Source organism: Bos taurus, chromosome 2, assembly GCF_002263795.3.
Source record: "Bos taurus isolate L1 Dominette 01449 registration number 42190680 breed Hereford chromosome 2, ARS-UCD2.0, whole genome shotgun sequence".
NCBI classification, from domain to species: domain Eukaryota; kingdom Metazoa; phylum Chordata; class Mammalia; order Artiodactyla; family Bovidae; genus Bos; species Bos taurus.
Window position 1 is genome coordinate 62,020,084 of NC_037329.1, and position 26,425 is coordinate 62,046,508.

Below are 26,425 nucleotides of genomic sequence, written 5' to 3' on the forward strand. Positions count from 1 at the left end.
GGTATATCTTTCCTTTTCTCCTTTGCTTTTTGCTTCTCTTTTCTCACCTATTGAGTGCTCATTTACCATTCTGTATACCCTAAGGCCCTTAAGAATTATGCTAAATCTTCTCTGCCTGTGCTCTACAGGTGGAACAAGGAAGCCTGGTTGACTAGATCTGTTTACATCATGATTGACTGAATATTTTAAGCCCACTGTTGAGAACAGTGCCCAGAAAAGATTCCTTTCAAAATACTACTGCTCATTGAGAGTACCTGGTGTGATGGAGATGTACGTTGAGCTTCATGTTGTTTTTATACCTGCTAATACAATATCAGTTTTTCAGCCCCATGAATCATGGAGTAATTTCAACTTTCAACATTTTTCTTTAAGAAATACATATCATAAAGCTGTAGCTGCCACAGATAGTGATTCCTAATTTGGATCTGGAAAAATTCAGTTGAAAATTTTCTGGAAAGGATTTACCATTCTAGATGACATTAAGAACATTTGTGATTCATGGGAAGAGGTCTAAATAGCAACATTAACAAGAATTTGAAAGAAGCTTGAGTCCAACCCTCGTGAATAACTTTTAGGTGTTCAAAACTTCAAAGAAGGAAGTAACTACAGATGTGGCAGAAATAGCAAGAGAACTAGAAGTGGAGCCTCAAGATGTAACTGAATGCTGCAGTCTCATGATAAAACTGTATTTATTATGTGACAAGCACTCTTTCATTCCACAATAAAAGCAGAAACCAAATCTGGGCCACTTACCATTTCTGCCACCTCTTATGGCCTGTGTCCTCAGAGCCATTAATCAAGGAGCCTAAACTGTGGGCAGCCACACCACTTGTTTTCAAGTTGCTGAGGGATGATGAGCTAGGACTAGGGTCTCGACAGGATAGGCACAATTTCCTTTGGAGTCCATTCTGTTTGAGCCCTTATAAAGCCTGAACTTCTTTTAAGAGCACAGGCCCAGCCCCTTAAGTCTCAGAACAGATTGCCATCAGTGGGGATTTGCAGACAGTCATGATAATTCTTCATTAGAAGCAGTCACTTCAGTGGATGAGTAAAAAAGTGATTTATTGAGATGGAACCTATTCCTGGTGAAGATGCTGTGAAGGTTGTTGAACTGACAAAGGATTTAGAATATGACATAAATTTAGTTGGAAAAGCCACAACAGAGCTTGAGAGGATTGATTCCAGGTTTGAAAGAAGTTCTGCTGTGGGTCAAATGCTATTAAACAGCATTGCATGCACAAGAAAATTGTTCACATAAAGAAGAGTCAATTAATGCAGCCAACTTCAGTGTTGTCTTAATTTAAGATGTTGCTAAAGACACCCCAACCTTCAGCAACCATCACCCTGACCAGTCAGCAGCCAGCAGCACTGAGGCAAGACCCTTCATCAGCAAAAAGATTATACCATGCTGAAGGCTCAGATTTTTAGCATTTTTCAGCAACAAAGTATTTCTCAGTTGAGTATGTATATAGTTCTTTTAGACATTATGCTATTGCACACTTCACAGACTACAGCATAGTATAAATGTAAGTTTTGAATGCACTGGGAAACAAAAATTCATGTGACTCCCTTTCTTGAAATATTTTCTTTGTTTCTGTGATCTGGAGTTGAATCTGCAATTGAATCTCCAAGGTATGCCTGTGTGTAAAGAATGCACTGGAAGGAGTAATCCTGTAGGCAGGGATGTTGCACTGGTAATCTAGATGATCTGAACTAAGGGCGGTGGCTGTACCACATCTTAAATTGAAAGAAAGGAATAATTCAAAATATATTAAGACATTAGTGATTGATTGAATGTGGAGGAGAGTTTGGTAAAAGTAGGATCTAGATTTTTTGCTTGGCCGACTGGATTGATGTTTGTGAACACAGTTCCCCGTTAAGTATGATCTGTGCCAAATTCAGCAAGACTCAAGCCATGAGGTAACAGGTTTGTTTTATACTCTGTAGCATCATATTGGAAGTGCTTTACTTTTTATTGAATCACTTGAAGAATTATGTTGAGAAATTTAAAGATAATTATAACTATCTAATGATAGTTTATATAAATTTGAAAATCTTGATGAGAAAAAGAAGGAATTTGAAGAAAATAATGAGTTTTCAAGTAAATGTATTTGTGTGAGTATACTTGTTAGTTCAGTTCAGTCGCTCAGTCGTGCCTAACTCTTTGTGACCCCGTGGACTGCAGCATGCCAGGCTTCCCTGTCTTATAGGATATAAGTATAAAAGTATATTTATAGGATATGCAATTTTATTTTATTTACTTTTTTCTCTTTTTTTGGCCATGACACAAGTCTTATGGGATCTTAGTTCCCAGACCAGGGTGTGAGCCCAGGCCCCTGGCAGTGAAAACATGGACTCCTAGCCACTAGACTGTCAGGGAATTCTCTAGGATATGCTATTTTTAGAGGCATATATTTAATTACTGCCTAAAATCTTGTCCTTGTCAGCTCTTCTGAGGAAATAAGTACTTCCCACGGCCATTTATATTACTCTTTTTACATTCTCTATTCATTGTGGTTAGGGAACAATGGACCCAAAAGGACCTCGGCGGGCCATCTGGCCTCTTACTTTACTCCAGGCAGAGTTACCATGTAAAGTCTTCCAGACAAATGGATCTCCATCTATCCTATTTTTATAAACCTCCAGGATAGATTTCTTTCTCACCTTCTCTCTTTTTTTCATACCCTACAATGTCTTAGAGGGCTTTCCGGGTAGCTCAGATGCTAAAGAATTAATCTACAATGCAGGAGACCCCAGTTTGATCCCTGGGTTGGGAAGATCCCCTGGAGAAGGGAATGGCTACCCACTCCAGTATTCTTGCCTGGAGAATTCCATGGACAAAGGAGCCTGGCAGGCTACTGTCAATGGGGTTGCAAAGAGTTGGATACAACTGAGCAACTTTCATTTTCACCTTAACAATGTCTTAAGCAGATGGGAATAACAATTCCAGTGCTTCCAATTAGGTCATGTCAGCAAATTAGGCCATATTAATATGATAATTTTTAATATATACAATGCAGTACTATATAATGGTGTTGACATATATCATCCATGTGCTGTACAGACATTTATGCTGTTCTGCCATTTGAGTTTAAATACTTGTACTTCTTAGGGGGATAGAGGCTGTATAAGTTTTGGTTTTTTAATATTTTTTGGCTGTACAGGATCTTTAGTTGTGACATACAAATGCTTAATTGCAGCATGTGGGATCCAATTCCCTGACCAGGGAGGTCTCTGTAGAAGTTTTTAACATGTTTGCTTTTATAATATTGAGATCTCTTTTTCAGATACTTCTTAACAAGAAATTTAATAATGATAATGGTAAGCATAAGTGATAATGGTAAGTGCTAACCAAGGAAATGACCATAAAATAATTAATGTTGCTAGTACAAAGTCAATTGTTGAAGAATCTGAGGTAATTACAATTACTTTTCTTTCTCTATACCATTATTTTTATTCCTCTGTGATATTTGTTGAGAATATTAACAGGTGAAAATGAACAGATTCTTTTTTTAAATTGTAGTTGATTGAGAATGTTGTATTAGTTTCTGCTGTACAGCACAGTGATGCAGCTGTACATATTTATACATTCCTTTGTATATTTTCCATTATGGTTTACCACAGGACATTGAATGTAGTTCCCTATGCTATTCAGTAGGACCTAGTTGTTTATCCAGTCTCTGTGTAATAGTTTGCACCTGCTAATCCCAAACTCCCAATCCGTCACTCCCACATCCTCTCCCTCCTTCTCAGCAACAAGTCTTGAACAGATTCTTTAGATTTAAGATCAGCCTAATGCTGTCCTAGAAATAAAACAGATGTAAGTTGTATGCGTGGTTAGCTAACTCTCAGTTATTTTCTGGTACCTTGCAATCTTATCTCTTTAGAGAAAACCATTTTAAGAGAAATGCCAGTTATTTTTCCTAAGAAAATGATGAAATCAACCCATAACTTTAAATTTCCTGTCACTGTGGGGATGGCAACATTTCTTAGTGCTTTAAAAACTTTGCACAGGCAAATTACTTTCAACACAAAGCGGATTTTCTGTCTGCTAAACAGGGGGAATCCTACTTATACCATGCAATGAGGTTCAGTGAGGTCACTGCAGTGTTCCCTGCTGCACAGGGACTGAGATATTGTGAGACTAGGGTGCCTCTTCCTGAGCCAGTTCTTTTTTTTTTTTTTTTTTTTTGAGGAAAGCGTCTCTGGCTCTGAGGGCTTCACTAGTGGCTCAGTGGTAAAGAACCTGCCTGAGCCAGGTGCTGTAGGGTTCCTGTATTAGTAAGGAGATGGTCAGTAATAGTAAAGTACAAATAAAACAATATTTTCTTTTTAGAGGAGGAAGGTGGTATGTTAGTTATGTGGCTGTGTGGAATGGAGGAAGGCTTTAGTAAAGATGTGAAGATATCCACTCAAGAACTAAGAGTGGTTTAGCCCAGGTCTCTCTCATTGCAGGCAGATTCTTTACCAGCTGAGCCACAAGGGAAGCCCAAGAATTCTGGAATCGGTAGCGTATCCCTTCTCCAGTGGATCTTCCCTACCCAGGAATCGAACTGGGACCTCCTGCATTGCAGGCGGATTCTTTACAAACTGAGCTATCAGGGAATCCATTTTGAGGTGGCAGGAATGGCTAAGTCCACAGGTGGAGGAAGAAGAGAAGAAATATGTCTCTTGTATGAAAGGAAAGGAAGTGAACAATGAGTAAAAAAAAAAAAAAGTAAGGAAAAGTAACAGAATTCTCAAATGATGAATTCTATTTTCTCTGGGCAGTGGTAAGTTTAAGAATTAAGAGACATAGGTTCTGATTTTTTTTAATTGTTTTTGCTGTCTACCGGAGAAATATAGTAAAAATATGAGCTAACACTCTTACAGTGTTTACCATGTGCCAACTGTCCCCAGCATATTTTATTCACTAACTCGTTTAATTTTTACTACTACTCTTTGTGTAATAAGTACTTTTTATCCCCTTTTATGGGGAAACCAAGGTACAGCATTTAAGTGACTTGCTCAGAGACTCTCAGATTGTAAACGAGTGAGGCAGGATTTGAACGTGCACAGTTTGGCTACTAAGTACATACACTTGCCTATCATTCCCCTAAGGTAGCAGAATAATTGTAATATTTGTTGGTGACCATGGGTTTAAGGTGACTTCTGTTTCCCTGTTACTGATTTTTTAGCATCTCTGTTCAGGTATGGCAAGAGAAGATATAGAATTTAAAAATCTATACATTCTATGTGTTGTCATTTTAAACGCCCAAATAAGATTTATTCATGCTGAGTCATACAAAATTGGTTACCTTATTGATGTGATCAATGGATGGAGTTTAGAAAGAGATTGAGAATGTTTTTCAGAATTGATTCAGTTTTTAAAGAATTAGATTAGCTCTTTTGATCAATGACTTTTATGATCAAACTCACATGAAATAAACTTTTTATGAAAAATATTTTTAAAGTCCATAGTAATGTTGCCTTTACTTTCTAACTTTGCCTAAATTTGGTTAACACAGTGGAGTAGATTATTCATGGGAATAGTCTCTCTCATCCATCTTTGCCTGATAGATAAAAAGATAGATTAGATTGAACAATTGGTTTATAATAATATCTTGTTCCAAAAAGTTTTATGGAAAGGTTTAGGATCCCAGGTTCTTTTGTAAAATTGTCTTGGTTAAGGTATTAAATTTGGGTTACTCTCTTCTTACATACAGTATTGTAGCCCTTCTGCTTCTTGGTGTGAAATAGGCTGCTTGCAGAACTTGGTCAGTGTCAAAAGATTAGCTGTATTAGACATGTTAGATTCCTATTTACAGATGTGTTTATAAGCATGCCTAGCAATAAGAAAATCACACTTCTTATAATTCACCCAAGTTATCTTTGGAAGTTTCCTGTGGGAAAATTTTGGCATGGGGTTCTGACAAGAGTATGGAGTGACCATTCTTCCCTAAAAAGCTGTCTTCTACCAGATTTGAAAATGTTTTTTCAGGTTGATGAAATGGTTTCTAAATTAACAACCATTGGCAGGGGGAAAGGGAGTGAAAGTGAAAGTGAAGTCGCTCAGTTGTGTCCGACTCTTAGCGACCCCATGGACTACAGCCCACCAGGCTCCTCCGTCCATGGGATTTTCCAGGCAAGAGTACTGGAGTGGGGTGCCATTGCCTTCTCTGTTAGCAGCAGCTAGGCATATTATATTTACTTGGAGCTGGTATACTTGGTGACAGCCTTAGTGCCCTAGCAGAAGACAAATTCCTAGCCTTTCTTTGTGATGGTCTGCAGGGCAGGTGAAGAGAAGTGAAAGTCACTCAGTCATGTCTGACTCTTTGTGACCCCATGGACTCATGGAATTCTCCAGGGAGAATACTGGCGTAGATAGCCATTCTCTTCACCAGGGGATCTTCCCAACCCAGGGATCGAACCCATGTCTCCCACATTGCAGGCAGATTCTTTACCATCTTGAGCCACTAGGGATGTTAGAGGGGTAAATAAGCAATGTTCTCTTTTACTTATTATGTTCCTTTCCTCATTTAAAATAGTTTTAAAGGATAAAAGATGAATTAACTATCATAAATTTACAAATCAGTAAGAAACATTATAGGATGAAATAGATAAATGAATAGAAACAAGAGTCAGAGAGGCTGTCAACTGATGAATGGACAAGTATAATGTGGTATGTCCTCACAGTGGAATGTTACTTGGAATAAAAAAAGGAGTTAAACACTGAAAAATGCTACAACATGGATTGAAAGCATTGTGCTAATAAGCCAGTCACAAAAGACCACATATTGTGTGATTCCATTTGTATGAACTGTCAAAACAGTCCAGTCCATAGAGACAGAAAGTAGATTAGTGTTTGCCTAGAGCTAGGTTGATACAGGGGCCTGCAGTGGAGGTGGAGTGATTGCTAAGAGATGAAAGATTTTAGGGAAATGAAAATATTCTGAAATTGTGAAGGATGCACATCTCTAAATGTTCTAAAAACTGTTGAATTGTAATCTTTAAATGGGTGAGTCTTATGGTGTGTGAAGTATATCTCAATAAAGGGTTGTTTTTCTTTTTTTAAAGCATCTGGATTCTTCTTTCTACTCTGGCTGCTGTAGTTCACCACTTTGCTCAAGAGCTTCCATAGTAGCCCCAGGGTAGTTGCTGCAGTGTGCTGTGCTGTCATATCTGACTCTTTGCAACCCCATGGACTGTAACCTGCTAGGCTCCTCTGTCCATGGGGATTCTCCAGGCAAGAATACTGGAGTGGGTTGCCTTGCCCTCCCCCAGGGGAGCTTCCTAACCCAGGGATTGAACCCAGGTCTCCTGCATTGCATTCGGATTCTTTAACCATCTGAGCCACCACGGAAGCCCAAGAATCCTAGAGTGGGTAGCATATCTCTTTTCCAGGGGAACTTCTGACCCAAGAATCTAACCGGAATCTCCCACATTGCAGGTGGATTCTTTACCAGCTGAGCTTCCAGGGAGGCCCTGGTGTCAAGTGCAGGTCGTAACATCCAAAGCAAGGAAGTTTTCCGTAACGTCCGTTTGTCACTGAGCATTATTTTGTTTTTGTTTTTGAAGCCTCCAGCAGACTTCCCATTTTCCCTATAAGGCAGAATCATTGGGGAATGAAAGTACTAGACTTGCTGAGACCAATCACAGTTCACCTCTTCTTGACTAATATGGGCTTGAAGAGGTGTCCTTAAATCATGTGCCTGGTGGTACAGTGGTAAAGAATCTGCCTGCCAGTGCAGGAGACGCAAGAGACATGGGTTTGATCCCTGGGTCAAGAAGACCCCCCTGGAGCAGGAAATGGCAACCCACTCCAGTATTCTTGCCTGGAAAATTCCATGGACAGAGAAACCTGGCAGGCTACAGTCCATCTAGGCACAAAGAGTTGGACATGACTAAGCACACACATGCACACCAGATATCTAAATAGATCTGCCATTAGTCTGGGGTTGAGGACTTCAAAACTTAAGGAGAAGCTTTTTTTAGCTCATGCTCCCTTAGCTACAAGTTATAGGTGCTAAAGAAAAAGTTATTCTGATACTTGTTAAAACAGTAAGGAAGACTTTATTCAAGGAGTTGACTCTATCTCACTAGAGTTTGCAATAGGAGTCAACTCTATTGCAACTGAGGCGAGAGATCACTCAACTCTGAACACAGCAGAGAGAGCTGGGGATTTATAGCCAACAAGCAGGGTAAAGGGGTCGGTGGTCAGAAAATTAGTAAGAGGAGACATCAAGGTAGGGAGATTTTGCTAAACTGATTGCTCCTGCCAGCAGCACATGCTTGTCTCAAAGATTAAACTATGCATGTCTAAGTGCATAGGCTGGTACAGTGAAACTGTGGATTGCTTATTAAATCAGTTATGGTTCCTTTGGTCACTCACTCTTCTACTTGGATAACCGGTAATTCTAGACTTTCTTGCAGCAGGGATGTGTGCATTTATCAGATCAAAATCAAGGTCAAAACAGAATTCTTGCAAAAAGAAGGCCAAGAAATTAGCTGTAAATAGTGAGGATTAGGAACTTGATCAGGTATCAAGAGTTAATCAGGTATCAAGAGTAGGGGCATTCTTGATAAATTGGCTTAGCAGGATTCTTGCTAAAATTGGACCTGGAAAGGGCAAGAGAGACTTGGAAGGCCAAAATTGAGGCCTAGTTAAGAAGAGGGCTAAGAGGAACGTAACTGAAGTTTGACAAGGAGAAACTCTTTGTCATAGCTCAAGTTTGGTGTTTTTTTTGCTCTTTTCCCCTCTTATTATTTGATGAAAGACTGACAACTTAAAGTAACTTTCCTCAGGCCTTTAATGCAATGTAGGTTTTTCTTTACTTTTACTTCAAAAAGTATTATGTGTACCTATTCACTGAAAAAAAAATTTAAGAAATAAATCATATAACATATTCTCATTATTTCTGCATCTCCTTAAATGAGACATAGTGTGTAGTCTTCATTATTTAAATTAGAACTTTGGCTCACAGACACATTACTAACAGACCAATTTTAGTAAAATGAAATGAAATTGTGAGTACTATAGCTGCTATAAAACCTGAACCGGTGTGACCAAATCACTGATCGTTAACAGCACCTGCCGTACCTATATAAAATGCACTTAAGATACTTCAAAAGCAAACTTCTATTCAGATAACTTAAAATATGACAATGCAGTGACTTTTAATCAGACTAGAATCAGAACAGGGAAAATGCATGTATAGTTCATTTTAAAATGCAAACCTGTGCAGTCCCCGACCTAAGAACCTAAGAGAATCCCAAAATCCCTTTGCTGTGTAGATTTTTTGGTTCTGCAAACACATTTTCTCCTCAGAAGCAACATCACAACGCTAGCTAACAGGTTAGTCCCAAGAGATTGTTTAGCCCATTGAACTTTATCTAGTTGAATTTATAATATTAGTAGTAACCATAAGCCTTTCTGGACCTGTGATGGGGAGGAATAGACGGAAAGGGGCTTGAGCACTTGGCACCAGCAGTTTCTGGTTGTACTGAGGAGGGGGTGATGGGAGTGGAGGAGACTGGTAGAAACAGCTCGCTTGTGTAGAATTGGGGAATGCATCTGGGACTAGGGCTGCAGTGGTTATTTAGTCTGAAGTCTGCAGTGGTTGGAAAATGAATGTACCTTAAAAATACTCCAACTTGACATGTACTTTCTGAAAGGCTTATCACAGTAAATATAGCTCTTTAGGCAAACATGCAGTTTATTAAAGTGGTTCAGTTACCATGGCAACATATCTGGAATTTATAGCTCCTTATTTTGAGAGGGCTTCATTTCCACCTTCTGAGGCACTGAAATCCAAGGCTAAAGTTCTTAACAGCCTCCAATCTCATTGTATGAATTTTTAGTCTTTAGAAAACATAGACGTACAAAATGTAGCTTGGAGAGAATCAATCTTGTGACTTGATAGTCATATGCATGAATTTTAAATTGGTATTTTTTTCAATTTTAAAATGTTTTAAACTGTTTCCTATTAAAAATTTTAATTATTACAAAGCTACATATGATCATAATTTAATGAGGAGAAATAGAAATTTCGAAAAAAGTAACAGTCTCCTAAATTTATTCCCTGGAGGCAACCACGTTCTTTTCTTGTAGCTGATTTTGAGGGATTTACTTCAGATCCCTCAGCAATGGGTTTATCTTACTTCTTGGTTGGTATTACTGCTTGCTTTGCAGCAAGTGTCATTTTAGGCATCATCAATTGGTTTCTCTATATGTAAGATAAAATTTTAGCCCTTTTGGTCTTCAGCCCCACCCTCACATCCAGACCTTTCCCCTGTTCCCATTCTTCAAACAGCAATAGATAGGGAGATAGATTGATAGATTGATGGATCAATAGATAGAAATGGATGAAGAGAGGGAGAAAGTTACAGTTTTACAAATTTTATATAAATTTATACTAATTTTGGCTTGATCAGTATTCAACTTGTACATTATTAGAACCATGTTTATAATTTACAGATGAACAATACAATATACTATGGATGTTTTTTCTTTTATGACTCATTTTTCACTAATTCAGCCTCTTACCTTAGTTGTCCAGACTCCTTGCAATATCTTTAAATGTTAGCATTACATCAATTTTATCCACTTAATGAAATTTCTCCTGTACCATTTGATCAACTGCAGTCTAGACAGTTTTTCTTTAGGTTTGCTGTGAAACTCTTATCAGGGATTTTTATCTATTTCTCCCTTGTACTGAATTACTTCTTTTTCAAATATATATATATATATAATTTTCTTTATTTTTTTATTCCCTTGTTTTGCTGTACATTTTCCAGTAGCCTCCCAAGAAGGGGTACGTTGGCAGTAAATTGTTTGAAACTCTGCATATCTGAAAATGCCTTTGTTCTACTTTTATATCTGATTTTTAATTTGGCTGTATATGAATTGTTAAAAATCGTTTTCTCTCATTCAGTATCAATGTTGAGATAACCAGTGCCATTCAGATGTTTTATTCTGTTTTGTTTCTGTGAAATCTGTTCCTCCCTTCTCTAGAGACTTGTAGAGTTCTTTCTTTGTTCCCATTGTCCTAAGATTTCATGATTATGGACCTTGCTCTGGGTCCATTTTCGTCTGTTATGAAGGATCTTCATTGGGCATTTTCTAGTTTCCATTTTGGGAACTTCCAGTTTTAAGTTCTGTAAAATATTCTTTTTTTTTTTTTAATTTCTATTTTTTTCTATGTTGTTTTCTAGAACTTTTATTATTCACATATTGTTTTCATGGTCTGGTTCTCTAATTATATTTTATATTTTCTCTGTTATTTTATATTTCCATCTACTTCCTGGAAGATTTTCTCAGCTTAGTAACCAGTAGATTTTTCATTTCTGCTATTATAGTTTTAATTTCCAAGAGAATTCTGCCCCACTCCCCCAACTCTTTTTTTTTTTTTTCTTTTTGTAGTGTCCTGTTCTAGTTTGGTTTTTTCTCTCTCTGCATTGTTGATCTATTCATGTAGGTTGCTTTCCACAAATGTCTGTTGGGTTTTTCTGTTTGTTTGCTTGCTTTTATTTACAAGATTTTAAACGCTAACTAGGAACTCTGAATGGATATGTAGAGTTTCCATGTTTATTGAAGGATAATAATTGAGTGATCTGATTGGGATGTCTTGTTGAGGAACCCCAATATCAGTATCTTTAGTCTTTTTTTTAGTGGTCTGCTTTTCCCAAAAAGAATCATTTTACACGATTCTTCTCCCTTGCCTCAGTCTCTATTTGGGGACCCTAGGGAATAAAAAAAATGGAGAGAGAGGGTCAGATCTCACCATTTGTTATGTAACTTACATCTAATCCCCTTGATTTTTTGCAGGATGACCTAACATCAGTGTAGGATTCCTCCACCTGAATAACCTCTGTTTTGCCCTCTCCAGAAAATAAATTTATAGTTTTCTTCCAGGATGGATTGGGAGATCACCTCTTATGTGGAATGGGTAGAGAAAGGCTATGGATACTTAAACATTTTTTCAAACAGTCTTCCTATTTTAGCCACATCCCTATCCTCACTTCCAGAGGTGACATTTCCTGATCCTTTTCTGATCACGCCATTTTAAACCAGGTACTTCTCAACACTCCATACTGGCAGCTTAAGAACTGTCAGGTTGGCTAATCAGTTACCAGGCGTCTGTCTGCTTTTTCACTTGCAAAGTTTTGTGGCTATTGATCCCTCTCCAACCTCTTTTTCTCTATACATTTTTCTATCATTTAAATATAGCGCTGAGGAGTGGAGGTTAAATATATTCAGCCTGCTATCTTTTCCCAAAATGTCTGACTAATTTATTTTAACAGTTAAGAGATATTGTATTCGTGTTTTAAATTTAATTCTGGCTATCCATTTTAAATTTAACTCCTATTTAATTCATCTCATATTGATTTCTTATGCTTAACCAGTAACCTGGCCTCTAGCTAGCTAAGAAAAGCCTATTCAGTATGAGCTTTCATGATTTTTCTCCCTTCTGCCTCAGGATTTCTTTGTCTCCCTCCCTGTTCTCTCTCACCTCCCTACTGATCTCTTAATCCCATCACACCAGCCTGTTCTGCAACCTTCTCCATCCTGGAGACAAGCACAGTCCCCTCATTTCTTATTTTTCTCAGTCTTTCTACACCTTTAACAGCCTTTTTGTAAATCTACCTTAGTTTCTTAGTTAAAAAGAAATGAAAAAACAACTTTCCTTAACCCTTAAACTTGAGCTCAGTTTTCTTATTCTTTTTCAGTTTCTCTCCCACACACACAGTGCCATTTGTTTGCGTTTTTATCTTCCATTTTCTCCTTCACTCTGTTCCACGTACTCCTCTGTATGAGCTTTTTTTTTGAAAATTACTTTCTTAACAAAACCACCAACCGCTTCCTCACCACAGCTTGCTTGACTACCCACTTTGCTTTGAGACTCCTTCCCTATCTTGTTGTTGTTGTTTTCCATCTAAATTCTTATCTTGTTCTTATTTTATTTCTCGGTTTTTTCCCTCTCATGTTCCTCTCGTTTCACGCGTCGCTTTAGGTGTGGGCTTCTACTATAGGCTGCCTTGAGGACAAAACAGTTAAAGTTCATAGAAACTTACTGATTTTCAGGCTTTCCTTGCGTTATTAAAGTGGCATGATTTCTTATAAACATTCTTATGACATTAATGAGGTTTAACTTTTTATATTTAGGCAGGTGCTGTAAAGGATTATATTAAGATGATGCTTCAGAATGATTCACTTAAATTTCTGGTTTTCGCTCACCATTTAAGCATGCTCCAAGCTTGCACAGAAGCCGTTATAGAAAACAAGGTAGGTTTTATTTATAAAACACTACTTAGGATGCAGTTTTTATATCCTAAACATCAACTGTAGTTTTTATAATTGAGGTGGATTTTTTTTTGCCTTCTTCAGATTGTGGGATGTATATATATAAATTATTATTACCTATTTTATTGCAAATTATACAAATGTATATATTTTTTTTCTAATTTTATTTTATTTTTAAACTTTACATAATTGTATTAGTTTTGCCAAATATCAAAATGAATCTGCCACAGGTATACATGTGTTCCCCATCCTGAACCCTCCTCCCTATTGGGATCAACAGGGCGCAGTGGTAAAGAATCATCCTGCCAATGTGGGAGATGCAAGAGACACAGGTTTGATCCCTGTGTTGGAAAGATCCCAGTAGGAAATGGCAACCTACTCCAGTATTCTTGCCTAGAAAGTTCCATGAACAGAGGAGCCTGGCGGGCTACTGTCCATGGGGTCGCAGAGTTGGTCACAACCGAGCATGCACACATACACTAATATTATCATACACTAATATTATATTTCCACTGTGTTGATAATATACTACTAATATTTGTCTTTTATACCAGTCATAATACTCCACTGATCAAATTGGATGCATGGATTAAACTCTGCTGCCTTAATAGACTATCATGTGAATTCTGTTTTTGTTATTGGATAAACCATTTGAGATTGGTATAAGCTAAGCTAAGCTAAGTCACTTCAGTCGTGTCCCACTCTGTGCTACCCCATAGACGGCAGCCCACCAGGCTCCCCCGTCCCTGGGATTCTCCAGGCAAGAACACTAGAGTGGGTTGCCATTTCCTTCTCCAATGCAGGAAAGTGAAAAGTGAAAGTGAACTCGTTCAGTCGTGTCTGACTTTTAGCGACCCATGGACTACAGCCTACCAGGCTCCTCCATCCATGGGATTTTCCGGGCAAGGGTACTGGAGTGGGGTGCCATTGCCTTCTCCTGAGATTGGTATAGGCAGTTAAAATTGTTGTTTACCCACATGGTGGCCTAGAATGTGGGTGATTTTGAGGGGAAAGGAAGAATAAATTTAGACAGTTTTGTTATCCAGCTGCAGTCATACTTTTTAAACATCTAGGCAGCCTACTTTATAGAATATTAAAATTTAGTGTGGGTGAGTCTGAAACATACACCCAGGTAAGCCCCCTGAAACATGCTGGCTTCACTGCCTTTAGGTCCACCTTGTTCCCCAACAGCACTATCAGAACAGTATCTGCCGTTTTTTTCTTTCCAAGTTTAAACCTGTCACCCCTCTGTGTGTGCTAAGGCCTTTTTGAGATGCTCTGGATCAGCCAGAGGAAGTTCCTGACAAATTATAAGAGCTTAATATCCGTGTAACATCAGAACCACTTGCTGGTGCAGTTAGCTTTTTTAAAGGGAGGAATAAAGCCATGTTTTTTAAAACTTTGTGTACTTTTTTCAAGTATTTGCTAATTAGTCATTAACATTACCAAAGAAATAATTCTAGTCTTTCCTTCATAGAATGATTTATAATAACGTAACATAGTAAAGTGCTATATATTAAAGGGATGCTTTCTCATTATCATATAGTATCTGTGATAGATCCTCTGAGGAAGGATTAATTAGCCTTAGAAATTTTTGAAATGATTGAACAATATTAGATGTTTAATTCTGATTCCATTATACCTTAAAACTATTGGAATATATTCCAAATGTGTCTCTTCTTCCCACTCCCACTTTATTGGTGTGTTTAGAATTCTGTTTAATGCCACTAAGAGTTAAAAATGTAGGTAGTCATGGTGTTGGAGGTTAATTTCTCCCAAACTCTCCTTTGCCTGACAGTATGTTTTCTTTAGAAAGACCCTCAGAAGATTTTATAGTCTCTGTTGATGGATCACTGGTCAATTTATATCTGTTTATGAGGACATAGAAAAGTTGATACGGGACATTCTATTAAATCATTAATTTGCTGGTTTACTTATAAAACTGTGTCTCAAGTATTTAAGGCAATGTTTTCCATAAAAGTGCATATAAAAATGAGACAGTTTGAAATTCAGGGCTTATGCCTGTTTTTACAAATTTGAGTAATAAGTTTTTAAAAACTATTCTGACGTACACTGACTGCTTATATTTTCTAAACTCAGATTGTTCCTAAAAGACAGCACGGTTCAATTTAGTACTTAATATTTACTTCTTTTTTAAAAATGTGTTTGTGTGTCTTGGTTCTTACCTCAGTGGAGATGACCAAATCACATATTTCTTTTAAATTTAAAAATGGGAAAAAGATGACTCAAATGCTACTTTAAAAAAGATGTTTTCCCAGTTAATGTTGCAGCATTTCAGGACTACTGTTCCTGAATCCCAAATACATGGGCTGAATCCACTTTTTCTCACGTGTCTGACTTTATTTTCACTTTGGAATTAGTGGTCCTGTAACTTTAAAATTAGTCTGATCCATCTTTTAAAGTTTGTATATCACTTTACCTAGAACATTATTGAAGACAATAATCCAGTTACAATTATGGAACTCCTGTTATATCTGTCACTCCTGTGACATCACACTTGGCATTGATGGTATGAAGATGAATTAAACTAGATACCATTCTCAAGCAGGTTAAAATATTTAAAAATAAGAAATTTTTATAAGCAGGTTTAAGAAATCTGGTTAAGAGTCTTATACAACATTTACTAACCGATCATTTTCACCAGTTTCGGTTTTATTGTGTGAACATAAAAATAAGCTGTAACATGTATATAATAAGATGGAGCTTGTCCTAATTTTGCCATTTCCCTTGTTGTTGATGGTAGACTCGTTACATCAGGATAGATGGAAGTGTTCCATCTTCAGAAAGAATACATCTGGTTAATCAGTTTCAAAAGGATCCTGAGACTCGTGTGGCTATCCTCAGCATTCAGGCTGCTGGTCAGGTAAGAAGTTTCACGTCTGAATTTGATAATGAAATGTTGAGATAATAAAAAGGCCATTAACCTTAACTATAACTTCCTATTTGGTGTGATAAATACTCATTCCACCTTGAAGAGTGCTAGAAAGTGTAACAGAAGGAGACCTCAACACCTCTGATTATAAGCTTCCTGAATTTTCAAGTAAAGAATTTCCTGAAAGAGTAAAGTTAAATTTCATTATAATGCTTTCCCATGAACTTTTGTATAGCATTTTCTCATCCCTTTCTTACAGCACTCATCTTACTTGGTTGTTTTCATCAGAGTCTGTGAGGCAAGGTGGCCTGAGGAAAAAAGAACTCTCCTGTCTTTCTGAGTTTTTTGTGGAATGCCCTTAGTTTGTTTCTTAGAATTAGGTTTGGCTACAAATAAATGTAAATCCAAATTAACAATGACTTAAATACACAAAATTTCACTCTTGGATACAGACAGTCCAAGGCTGTTTACCACTCTTAGCAGGTATCTCATCTAAGAGTTCTGCTAGAGCTGATATCTATGATCCAGGCAGCTGAGTGGAGAAAGGCATGCTACATCTCACTGGCCTGCAGTTATTCCCAGAGCCACAACTGTCTTAAAATGAAACTGGAAACAGTAGCCTTTATTGGTCAAGTGTTATGTTACAAAGGGGTAAGAAAAGAATAGATATTGGTCTGTACTACCCACTGTAGAAGGGGACGCTTCTGAACATTTTTCCTACTAGCATTCTAGAATATTTTGATGTAAATATCTAAGCCAGGATATTTAACAGAGGGAAAAGCAATTGGGCATATTGTTGTTAAATATCCAACCTGGTATATGGCAAATCTGGCAACTTCTGTGGATTCTGGAATCTGGACCAGGGCCAAAGTTCTCCTTTTAGTGAGCTAATTGATGTATATAAAATTGTCTATATAGAGAGAATCCATGAAGATGAAGAAGTTGTAGAACTCACTAGGAGTTCTAATCAAAAAGATGGTTGTCTCAACACTTTCATGTTAGATTGAATTTCTAGTAGTCTGAGTTTTATATCTGTTAGAATATTTCAGCCATAGAAAATATTATAAAAAAGAGCTTAAAAGTAGAAATGGAGTACCAATAGCTTGGGAGTAGATAAGTAGGAAGAATCTGGGCAGGAGAGTCTGGGAGTGACCTGATAAAAGACTTTCTGAAATTAAGATTGTACAAGGCACTCACATTCTATTCAAGGCTGTATTCCTGAAGGCCTTGTATAATTCAAAACTTAATACCCTTGAATACTATTAATAAAATCTTCATCAGAATGAAGGAAAGTAGAAAGGGCTTTGTCCTGGAGGTTTCTGAATCTTCCATTGTAGTTTAGTATTAATAGCATCTTTGAGTGATTTGATCTTGCCAACATATTTTCCCTTTTTTCTTGTATGGTCATATGATACTTTTTACACTTTTATGATACTTTTTACTTTAAATGCTACTTAATTTTCTTGCGTTATCTCTGATATTTTGCAGCTTTTCAAATCCTAAATAGCAGCACATTTTAACATGGTGTTTATCTGACTCTGTCCATGTTTTTATTACTTCTAAGTTCTGTTCCAAAGTGGTTGATCTTCAGCTTGAGAATGAGTGCCACTGTTTAATGAATGCTAATATGATGTTGTTATGTGATATGAAAATATTTTAAGTTAAAATAACATCAGAGCAGCACAGCAGTCATGGAAGTCACTCACAGAAGTTCCAGGGCATGTGAACAACAGCCATGGATTAGATAACACTACCATAATATGGTAGGTGTTCCTGTTGACCACGTAATACCACCCACTACTGTGTGGCAATAAGCGTGGTCCACATTTCGCTTGACCTACCCACTTTAAAGTCATGCATTTTTTAACACAGTTTAAAGAGACTTGCATTATTTCATGTATTAGTTATAAAACAAGACCTAGTTAATACTTTTAATGTCATACTGTTTCAAACTGATATAAAATACAGTTGCACAAAGATGCAACTGTATTGTATACATCAAGATACAAATCAGTAAACATCAGTCTTTGGGATGCAACATGAGAAATTCCAAAGATAGAAAAGGTTTTGACTGTAGACATGATTTTATTGCTTTATAAAACAGAATAAATTAAATGAATAGAGGATGTCATTGCTCTCTGCCTAGTTGCTATGGATACCATGTGTTAGAATTATATTCTCATTTATAATGTATTTTATTAGATTTTCCAATGGTAGTGTGAACCCAGTATACATCAGAGGATAAAGTGATTTTGTTTATGTATACATCCGTCAAACTGACTTTTGAAATACTGAAATACCTTTTAAACATGTACTTTGTAGTTCACCTGACTAATTTGCAGTAAGCAGTCTTCATTTATCTGAATTAAATTTTCTTAATTTGACTTAAAATGAAAGACTGATTTGTTTTTAAGTCCTTCAGTGTTCTCTTGTCCAGTGAACGTACTCAGAAAGACTTTATTATACATGGCTCTATGTTAAATTCTCAGTTTATTTGCATCTCAGTTTCTTTACTTTGGGCTTCCGGGGTGACTGCACTGCAGGAGACCAGGTTTGATTCCTGGGTCAGGAAGATCCTCTGAAGAAGGGAATGGCTACCCACTCAGTCCAGAGAACTCTATGGACAGAGGAACCTGGCAGGCTACAGTCCAGGGGGTCTCAAAGAGTCGGACACAACTGAGTGTCTAACACTTTCACTTTTCACTTTTTTTCTTCACTTTATTTTGCTTAGGGTTTGACATTTACTGCTGCAACTCATGTTGTGTTTGCTGAGTTGTACTGGGACCCTGGACATATAAAACAAGCAGAAGACCGTGCTCACCGGATTGGACAGTGCAGTTCTGTGAATATTCACTACCTTATTGCAAATGGGACTCTAGACACCCTTATGTGGGGAATGTTGAATCGTAAGGTAAAGCTTGAATTTAAACCAGGTTACCAACTTTTACTCAGAGCTTATTATCCATAGCTTGTATGAGTTAAGAGGCTGAGTTTTGGTGTTTTCAGGCAAAGCATATATACATACACTGAGATATTGATGTTGATAGAGACCAAGTCCAGAAAAGGCTTCGGTTGGTAATACTTTACCTGCTGTCCTTGGTAATAAGAGAGCAACATGAATTTACTTGTGTTCCTATTGTCTTCCAAGTCCTTCTCTACCATTTTAGAGGCCAGGGGAGGATGAGCTAGTAAGGAAACAAAACATTTTCAAACCCCAAGTCCTTTTTGTAAGCTGAGAACATACACTTTCTCAAAAGCATTCTTGAACCTTGAGTGATTCTTGATTGCTAAAGCCCATGATATATTGAAAAAATAAGATTTTCTTTATTGGATTGCTTGTGACTCAAATGCAAAACCAGGTTACTGCTTAGTAAATGTCATCTGTAAGGCAACCTGTCGTAAAATCTATATGCTTTTCCATCTTACAGGCTCAGGTTACAGGAAGCACACTGAATGGGAGGAAGGAAAAACTTCAGGCCGAGGAGGGTGATAAAGAAAAATGGGATTTCCTGCAGTTTGCTGAAGCTTGGACTCCAAATGAAAGGTCTGAAGAGCTCAGGGATGAAATGTTGTTCACTCATGTAAGATTATATTCTTTTCTATTTATTTTAATACCGTGAAACTATGACTTTACCATATATTATTTTAAATAGTAATTTTCAGTTGTTCATGCTTTTGAAAGGAGTCTCCATGTAAAGGTGGAAAAGCTCTGAGAACTAAAGGATGACTTTGATATAAGGAGGCTGCAAGAGTGGTTTGTATTTTTCAACAGTAATAGATCAGGGCTCACTGTTCAGCTCCTTATAAAAACAAGCCAAGTAGAATTCCTGCCTTCAGGAGAAAATATGGGAGACTATCTCTGAGACCCTGAGGGTAGGGAAAGATATATTAAATTTGCCACAAAAAGTGACATACAGAAGTCTCATACTCAGTAAAGATATTTTGCATTACAGTGTTCAAAGTATATAACTTTATACAATTCAGTTAGTAAAACAAACAAGCTAGTAGAAAAAATAGGCAAACAATGAGAGCGTCAGAGACTGGCCTGAATAGACAAAACATGAAGAGAAACTAGCTTCTCCAAAATAAGACAAATTTATAAAGGTACCCTTTTCTCTTTACAATTAGTATGTAATCTATGGTGTGATACTTTGAGATCACATGACTATTACTATTTCCAAAACCTGTCACGCCTTGGTTTTAACATTCATTGATGTTTGCCTGAAGCAGTTTTGAAATAGTGATTTTTTGAATTCCATCATTGCTTCTTCATTAGCTGGCATTTTTTCTGTAGAGAAAAATTTCTGATTTCCTCCTTTTTAAAAAATATCACTATGAACTTGGGATTCTCTTATTATTTAGTGTGTTATAATCTGGGCCTTTTTTTTAAGATCTGGCTGCAGGAAGCACCTTTATTTTATTTTATTGGGTTTTTGTTGTTGTTTGGGATTTTTATTGAAGAATAGTTGGTTTACAATATTTGAATTTGTCTCAGATGTACTGCAAAGTGATTCAGTTATGTGTTTTTTTCAGATTTTTTTCCATTATAGGTTATTATAAGATATTGAATATAGAACCCTGTGCTATACAGCAGGACCTTATGTTTATCTATTTTATGTATAGTAGTTTATATCTGTGAAAATTATCCCATACTCCTAGTTTATTCCTCTCCACCCCCTTTCCCCTTTGATAACCATAAGGTTGTTTTCTGTCTGTGTGTCTGTTTCTGCTTTGTAAGTAAGTTCAGTTGTATCACATTTTAGAGTCCTTATAAGTGCTTGCATATGATACTTGTCTTTCTCTGACTTTGTTTGGTAATCTATAGGTTCATCCACATCGCTGCAAATGGCATAATTTCATTCTTTTTTATGGCTGAGGTGTATTGCTATGTTTCAGTTCAGTTCAGTTCAGTTCAGTCACTCAGTCACGTCCGACTCTTTGCGACCCCATGAATCGCAGCATTCCAGGCCTCCCTGTCCATCACCATCTCCTGGAGTTCACTCAAACTCACGTCCATCGAGTCGGTGATGCCATCCAGCCATCTCATCCTCTGTCGTCCCCTTCTCCACCTGCCCTCAATCCCTCTGAGCATCAGAGTCTTTTTCAATGAGCCTATCCATATATCTATCTATACCACAGCTTCTTTATACATTCCTCTGTTGATGAACATTCAGGTTGCTTCCATGTCTTGGCTATTGTAAATAGTGCTGCTATGAACATTGGGTGCATGTATCTTTTAGAATTAGAGTTTTCTCCAGAGGTATGCCCTGAAGTGAGATTTGGGATCATATGGTAACTCCATTTTTAGTTTTTTGAGGAATCACCATATTGATTTTTCCTTATGACTACACCAATTTACATTCCCACCAACAGTGCACAAGGGTTCCGTTTTCTCCACACCCTTTCCAGCATTTATTATTTGTAGACTTTTTGATGATGGCCATTCTGACTGGTTGTGAGATGATACTTCATTGTGGTTTTGACTTGTATTCTATAATAATTAGTGATGTTGCACTGCAGCTCAAGCATTTTTATGGGACCCAACAATTTTTATTTTGTACCAGGATCCATTTCCTGGTACATTTGCCCAAACATCTGTGCTGGACAGGCAGACTCCTTTGTTAGACCTTAAGCATGCTATGGAACTGCTATGGGCCTTGGATTCACATACACAGATTAGAATATTACTTACTTCATAGGTTGTCGGTATTAAGTGACAGATACAGTATGAGATCAAATTGCCAACATCTGCTGGATCATGGAAAAGGCAAGAGAGTTCCAGAAAAACACCTATTTCTGCTTTATTGACTATGCCAAAGCCTTTGACTGTGGGGATCACAATAAACTGTGGGAAATTCTTCAAGAGATGGGAATACCAGACCACCTGACCTGCCTCTTGAGAAACCTATATGCAGGTCAGGAAGCAACAGTTAGAACTGGACGTGGAACGACAGACTGGTTCCAAATAGGAAAAGGAGTACGTCAAGGCTGTATATTATCACCCTGCTTATTTAACTTATATTCAGAGTACATCATGAAAAACGCTGGGCTGGAAGAAACACAAGATGGAATCAAGATTGCCAGGAGAAATATCAATAACCTCAGATATGCAGATGACACCACCCTTATGGCAGAAAGTGAAGAGGAACTAAAAAGCCTCTTGATGAAAGTGAAAGTGGAAAGTGAAAAAGTTGGCTTAAAGCTCAACATTCAGAAAACGAAGATCATGGCATCCGGTCCCATCACTTCATGGCAAGTAGATGGGGAAACAGTGGAAACAGTGTCAGACTTTATTTTTCTGGGCTCCAAAATCACTACAGATGGTGACTGCAGCCATGAAAGTAAAAGACGCTTACTCCTTGGAAGGAAAGTTATGACCAACCTAGATAGCATATTCAAAAGCAGAGACATTACTTTGCCAACAAAGGTCTGTCTAGTCAAGGCTATGATTTTTCCTGTGGTCATGTATGGATGTGAGAGTTGGACTGTGAAGAAGGCTGAGCACCGAAGAATTGATGCTTTTGAACTGTGGTGTTGGAGAAGACTCTTGAGAGTCCCTTGGACTGCAAGGAGATCTAACCAGTCCATCCTAAAAGAGATCAGCCCTGGGATTTCTTTGGAGGGAATGATGCTAAAGCTGAAACCCCAGTACTTTGGCCACCTCATGCGAAGAGTTGACTCATTGGAAAAGACTCTGATGCTGGGAGAGATTGGGGGCAGGAGAAGAAGGGGACAACAGAGGATAAGATGGCTGGATGGCATCACTGACTCAATGGACTTGAGTCTGAGTGAACTCCAGGAGTTGGTGATGGACAGGGAGGCCTGGCATGCTGCGATTCATGTGGTCTCAAAGAGTCAGACACGACTGAGCGACTAAACTGAACTAAACTGAACTGTATGAGAGAGAGCTTACCCCAGTTCTGATACTTGGTAAATACTCAGCTAATGGGCAAAACAAAAGCAAACAAAGAGACAAAAAAACCGAACAACTTTCTTTTTCCAAATCAACTATATTTTGTCAAGTGTTCCCAACAGGTATCACACAGACCCTGTCAAAAGGCAATGTAAAGAATTCGTAGAGCAAAATACTAACAGCAAGGAGTCTACTGCTGGTCTGCCTGGTTCAAATCCTTTCTCTACCACTGATTGGGGATCTTGGAAAGTCACTTAACTTCTGTGTGCCTTAGTTTCCATTTATTATTTATATATATATATATACCACCTATAAGTGATATCATTTGATATTTGTCTTTCTCTGTCTGACTTACTTTACTTAGTATGATCATCTCCGGGTTCATTTGTGTTGCTGCTAATGACATTATTTCATTCTTTTTTCATTAAAAAAATGTTTTTACAGTATGTTAAATTTACTCATAAAAACATTCTAAAAATGTATAATTTTTCCATTTTAACAAAGCAGAATACAACATAAAAAAACCCCAAACAGAACTCTTGACATTTACAATTCAAAATCAAATTAGCAGGATATTAAATATTTACAAAACTATATCTTTTAAAAAATATTTGTAAAGTTGCATGCAATTTTGTAGAATTGACATAAAAGAATGGCTCAAAAATGGGAGAATTTTCCTTCATTCTTAAAAAGAGAATATGTCCAATAGAAGCTGTGAAGATTCTTGAGTACACAGGTATTCCATTGTGTGTGTGTGTTTGTGTATGACACATCTTAAACCAATCATCTGTTGATGGACATTTGTGTTGCTTCCGTGTCTTGGCTATTGTAAATAGTGCTGCACATACATTAGAGTACATGTATCTTTTCTAGTAGAGTTTTCTTCTTTCCTAGATACATGCCTGTTGTAGCCACGTGTTCCGGGAAACAAACTCACTCAGAAGGACAATGTAGATAGTGGAGTGCCGTTTATTACATCGGTGGGCCCAAGGCAGAGTCTCCTCTTAGCCAAGGACCCCGACCAGTTTTTGTGAAAACCTTATATACCCTAAGTGTACATGCCCAAACCCACCTCCCCAAATTCCCTGAAACTAGTCTGAACAAAGGAAAAGAAAGATACGGTCAAAGATAACCCGTGATTCATATGCCTTAGGCCTAGGTAGTTAACAGTGGACAATTATCAATAGGCCTGTGGTCATACCCCAATAAGCATAATAGAATTTATGATTCTATTCGGTTACACAGATAATTAGGGTATTCTTGTAGTTGAGGAGAGTCTAGGTATGAGCCCTGGGGCTCTTCCATGGGGGCGGGGGCGGGGGTCTGGTTTTCCAGTTGGTCTGTTGTTTCCATAGATACTGGGCATATAGATCAAAGTCCATAGTCCAGCCCAAGATGGAGTCCTGCTTTCAAGACGAAGCCTGTTCTGTCTGTTTCCTCCTTCATGCCTAGGAGTGGGATTGTAGGGTTTATTATTTGTAGACTTTTTTAATGATGGCGGTTCTGACTGGTATGAGGTAATACCTCATTCCTACAACTAAAATAGTTTCATAGCAAGGAATACATTCTTCTGCATATATATAAGGATACATGTACAAAGATGTGTACTCAGTGATCCTTTTTGGAACGCAAAAAATTGGAAACAACCAAATGTCCATCAATAGGACAATGGCTAAATCAACTGTCACAAGATACTACTTAGAAGTTAACATGAATGACTTAGGTTTATATGTATAAACATGACCATATTTTGAAAACATGATGTTATTTTTTTAATGCACAGCACACACAAACACACAAATAATATTATGTATTTGTGAATACATATATATAAAATAAGATATGTAAACATAGATTGGAAGAATACATATTAAACTTATTGCCTCTGAAAGAAAAGAAGAATGAGTCTAAGGAAGACTAAAAGTGTGGCAACAGCTTTATCAGAAGTATTTTATTTTAAAAAAGTTCAGACGTAAATATTAAAATGTTAGTATCTGTAAATTTTGAATGATGGGTATATGGATATTTGTTATATTGTCTGTACAATCACAAATGCTATTTGGAGGCCATATAGCAACTGAATAAGAGATAATATATTAGAGGAGCATATAGTCATTCAAACTGTCTTTTTCCTAGCTCTTCTGGTTCAAAATGGTATGAGAGTTAATGGGGAGTTTAATTGTAATTTTTGAAAGAATTGATCCACTATTATAGGAATGAAATTGAAGTCCGTACACATTTTCTCATAATGCAAAATTAAAATTTTAATCTCAAGTTTAGTTCCATAAAATATATAATGTTTTTTATGTGGAACCTTATTACATTTTTTTGTATGCTATTTGGAGGGCTAGTACATTTTTCTTTTCTAGGATACCAGAATGCCATTCTGTCACATTTGTTTAAAAAAAAAAAAAAGAATTATTTCCAATATATTTTTCTCTTATTTTAAAAAATACTTTTATTTTAGTAGTGTTTATTATGTTGTATTTTGGTCTATAAAAATCAATAGATATGCTAGGTATTTTAAAAATATATAACTAAAACCATGATTTGTAGCTGTTTTTCCACTAAAATTTCCTGTTGAACTGTCTGAGTTCCTTCCTAAGATAAATATTAAGAACTTGAAACACATGTTCCCACATATATGTGTGTGTGTGTGTGTGTGTGTGTGTGTATGTTTATTGTTTTTAGGTGTCTCCAAAGAAAATTATGTATCTGTATAGAAAGTTAAAAAAAAAAAATCACCTATCACCCTTAGCAAATCTTGCTTTTCTTGAATTAGGTGTTTAACCTTTCAAAAGGTTAGTGTTAACTCACACAGATTTCTCAATGCATGCCTTTTACACAAATGGTTTTGTATAGATGGGAATCTTAAAATGAGAAGAGACCATTTTATTCGATTTGCTTTGTATTTGTTTCCTTGTTTGTTGGCCAAGGTGTGAATTGTGCTTTAAGGACCTTAGGTGAGGTAGCTGCTTATCCCTTTGTCTTTATACCCTCCAGCTTCATGCATCTTAAGAAATGTTCAATTTGTTGAGAAATCCTAAGGAAATTTAACCAACATGTTCTTCTGAGTGCTGCCAAAATTTCAGCATTTCCTATGGGAATTTTTCTATTTATACTGATGTCTTTCAGATCCTTTTTTAAAGCCTTTTTAAAAAAAGTTGCCTACATTTAGCATTTTTAGGATACTTCCAATTTTACCGATTAAACTTTGCCAAATTAACTTTGCCCACTGTCATCAAAAACTTGTTTAACTGAAATGTTGATAACAGTTCTAATTGGATGGTTTTTAATAGCTTACGAATATTTCTGTAGTGTCAGCATTTTAAGGAAT

At 37.0% G+C, this 26,425-nt stretch overlaps 1 protein-coding gene across 3 annotated transcripts in view; it reads left to right on the forward strand.

The window, feature by feature from the left end:
* ZRANB3 (zinc finger RANBP2-type containing 3) overlaps window positions 1-26,425 on the forward strand; it is a 303,685-nt gene that overhangs the window by 219,433 nt on the left and 57,827 nt on the right. For all 3 annotated transcript variants that reach the window (XM_002685411.7, XM_005202542.5, XM_059878566.1), the window contains 4 exons: window positions 13,145-13,264; window positions 16,047-16,166; window positions 18,907-19,086; window positions 19,604-19,756. In XM_002685411.7, coding sequence (XP_002685457.2) covers window positions 13,145-13,264; window positions 16,047-16,166; window positions 18,907-19,086; window positions 19,604-19,756 — 573 coding nt within the window. The remainder of the gene's footprint in view (window positions 1-13,144; window positions 13,265-16,046; window positions 16,167-18,906; window positions 19,087-19,603; window positions 19,757-26,425) is intronic.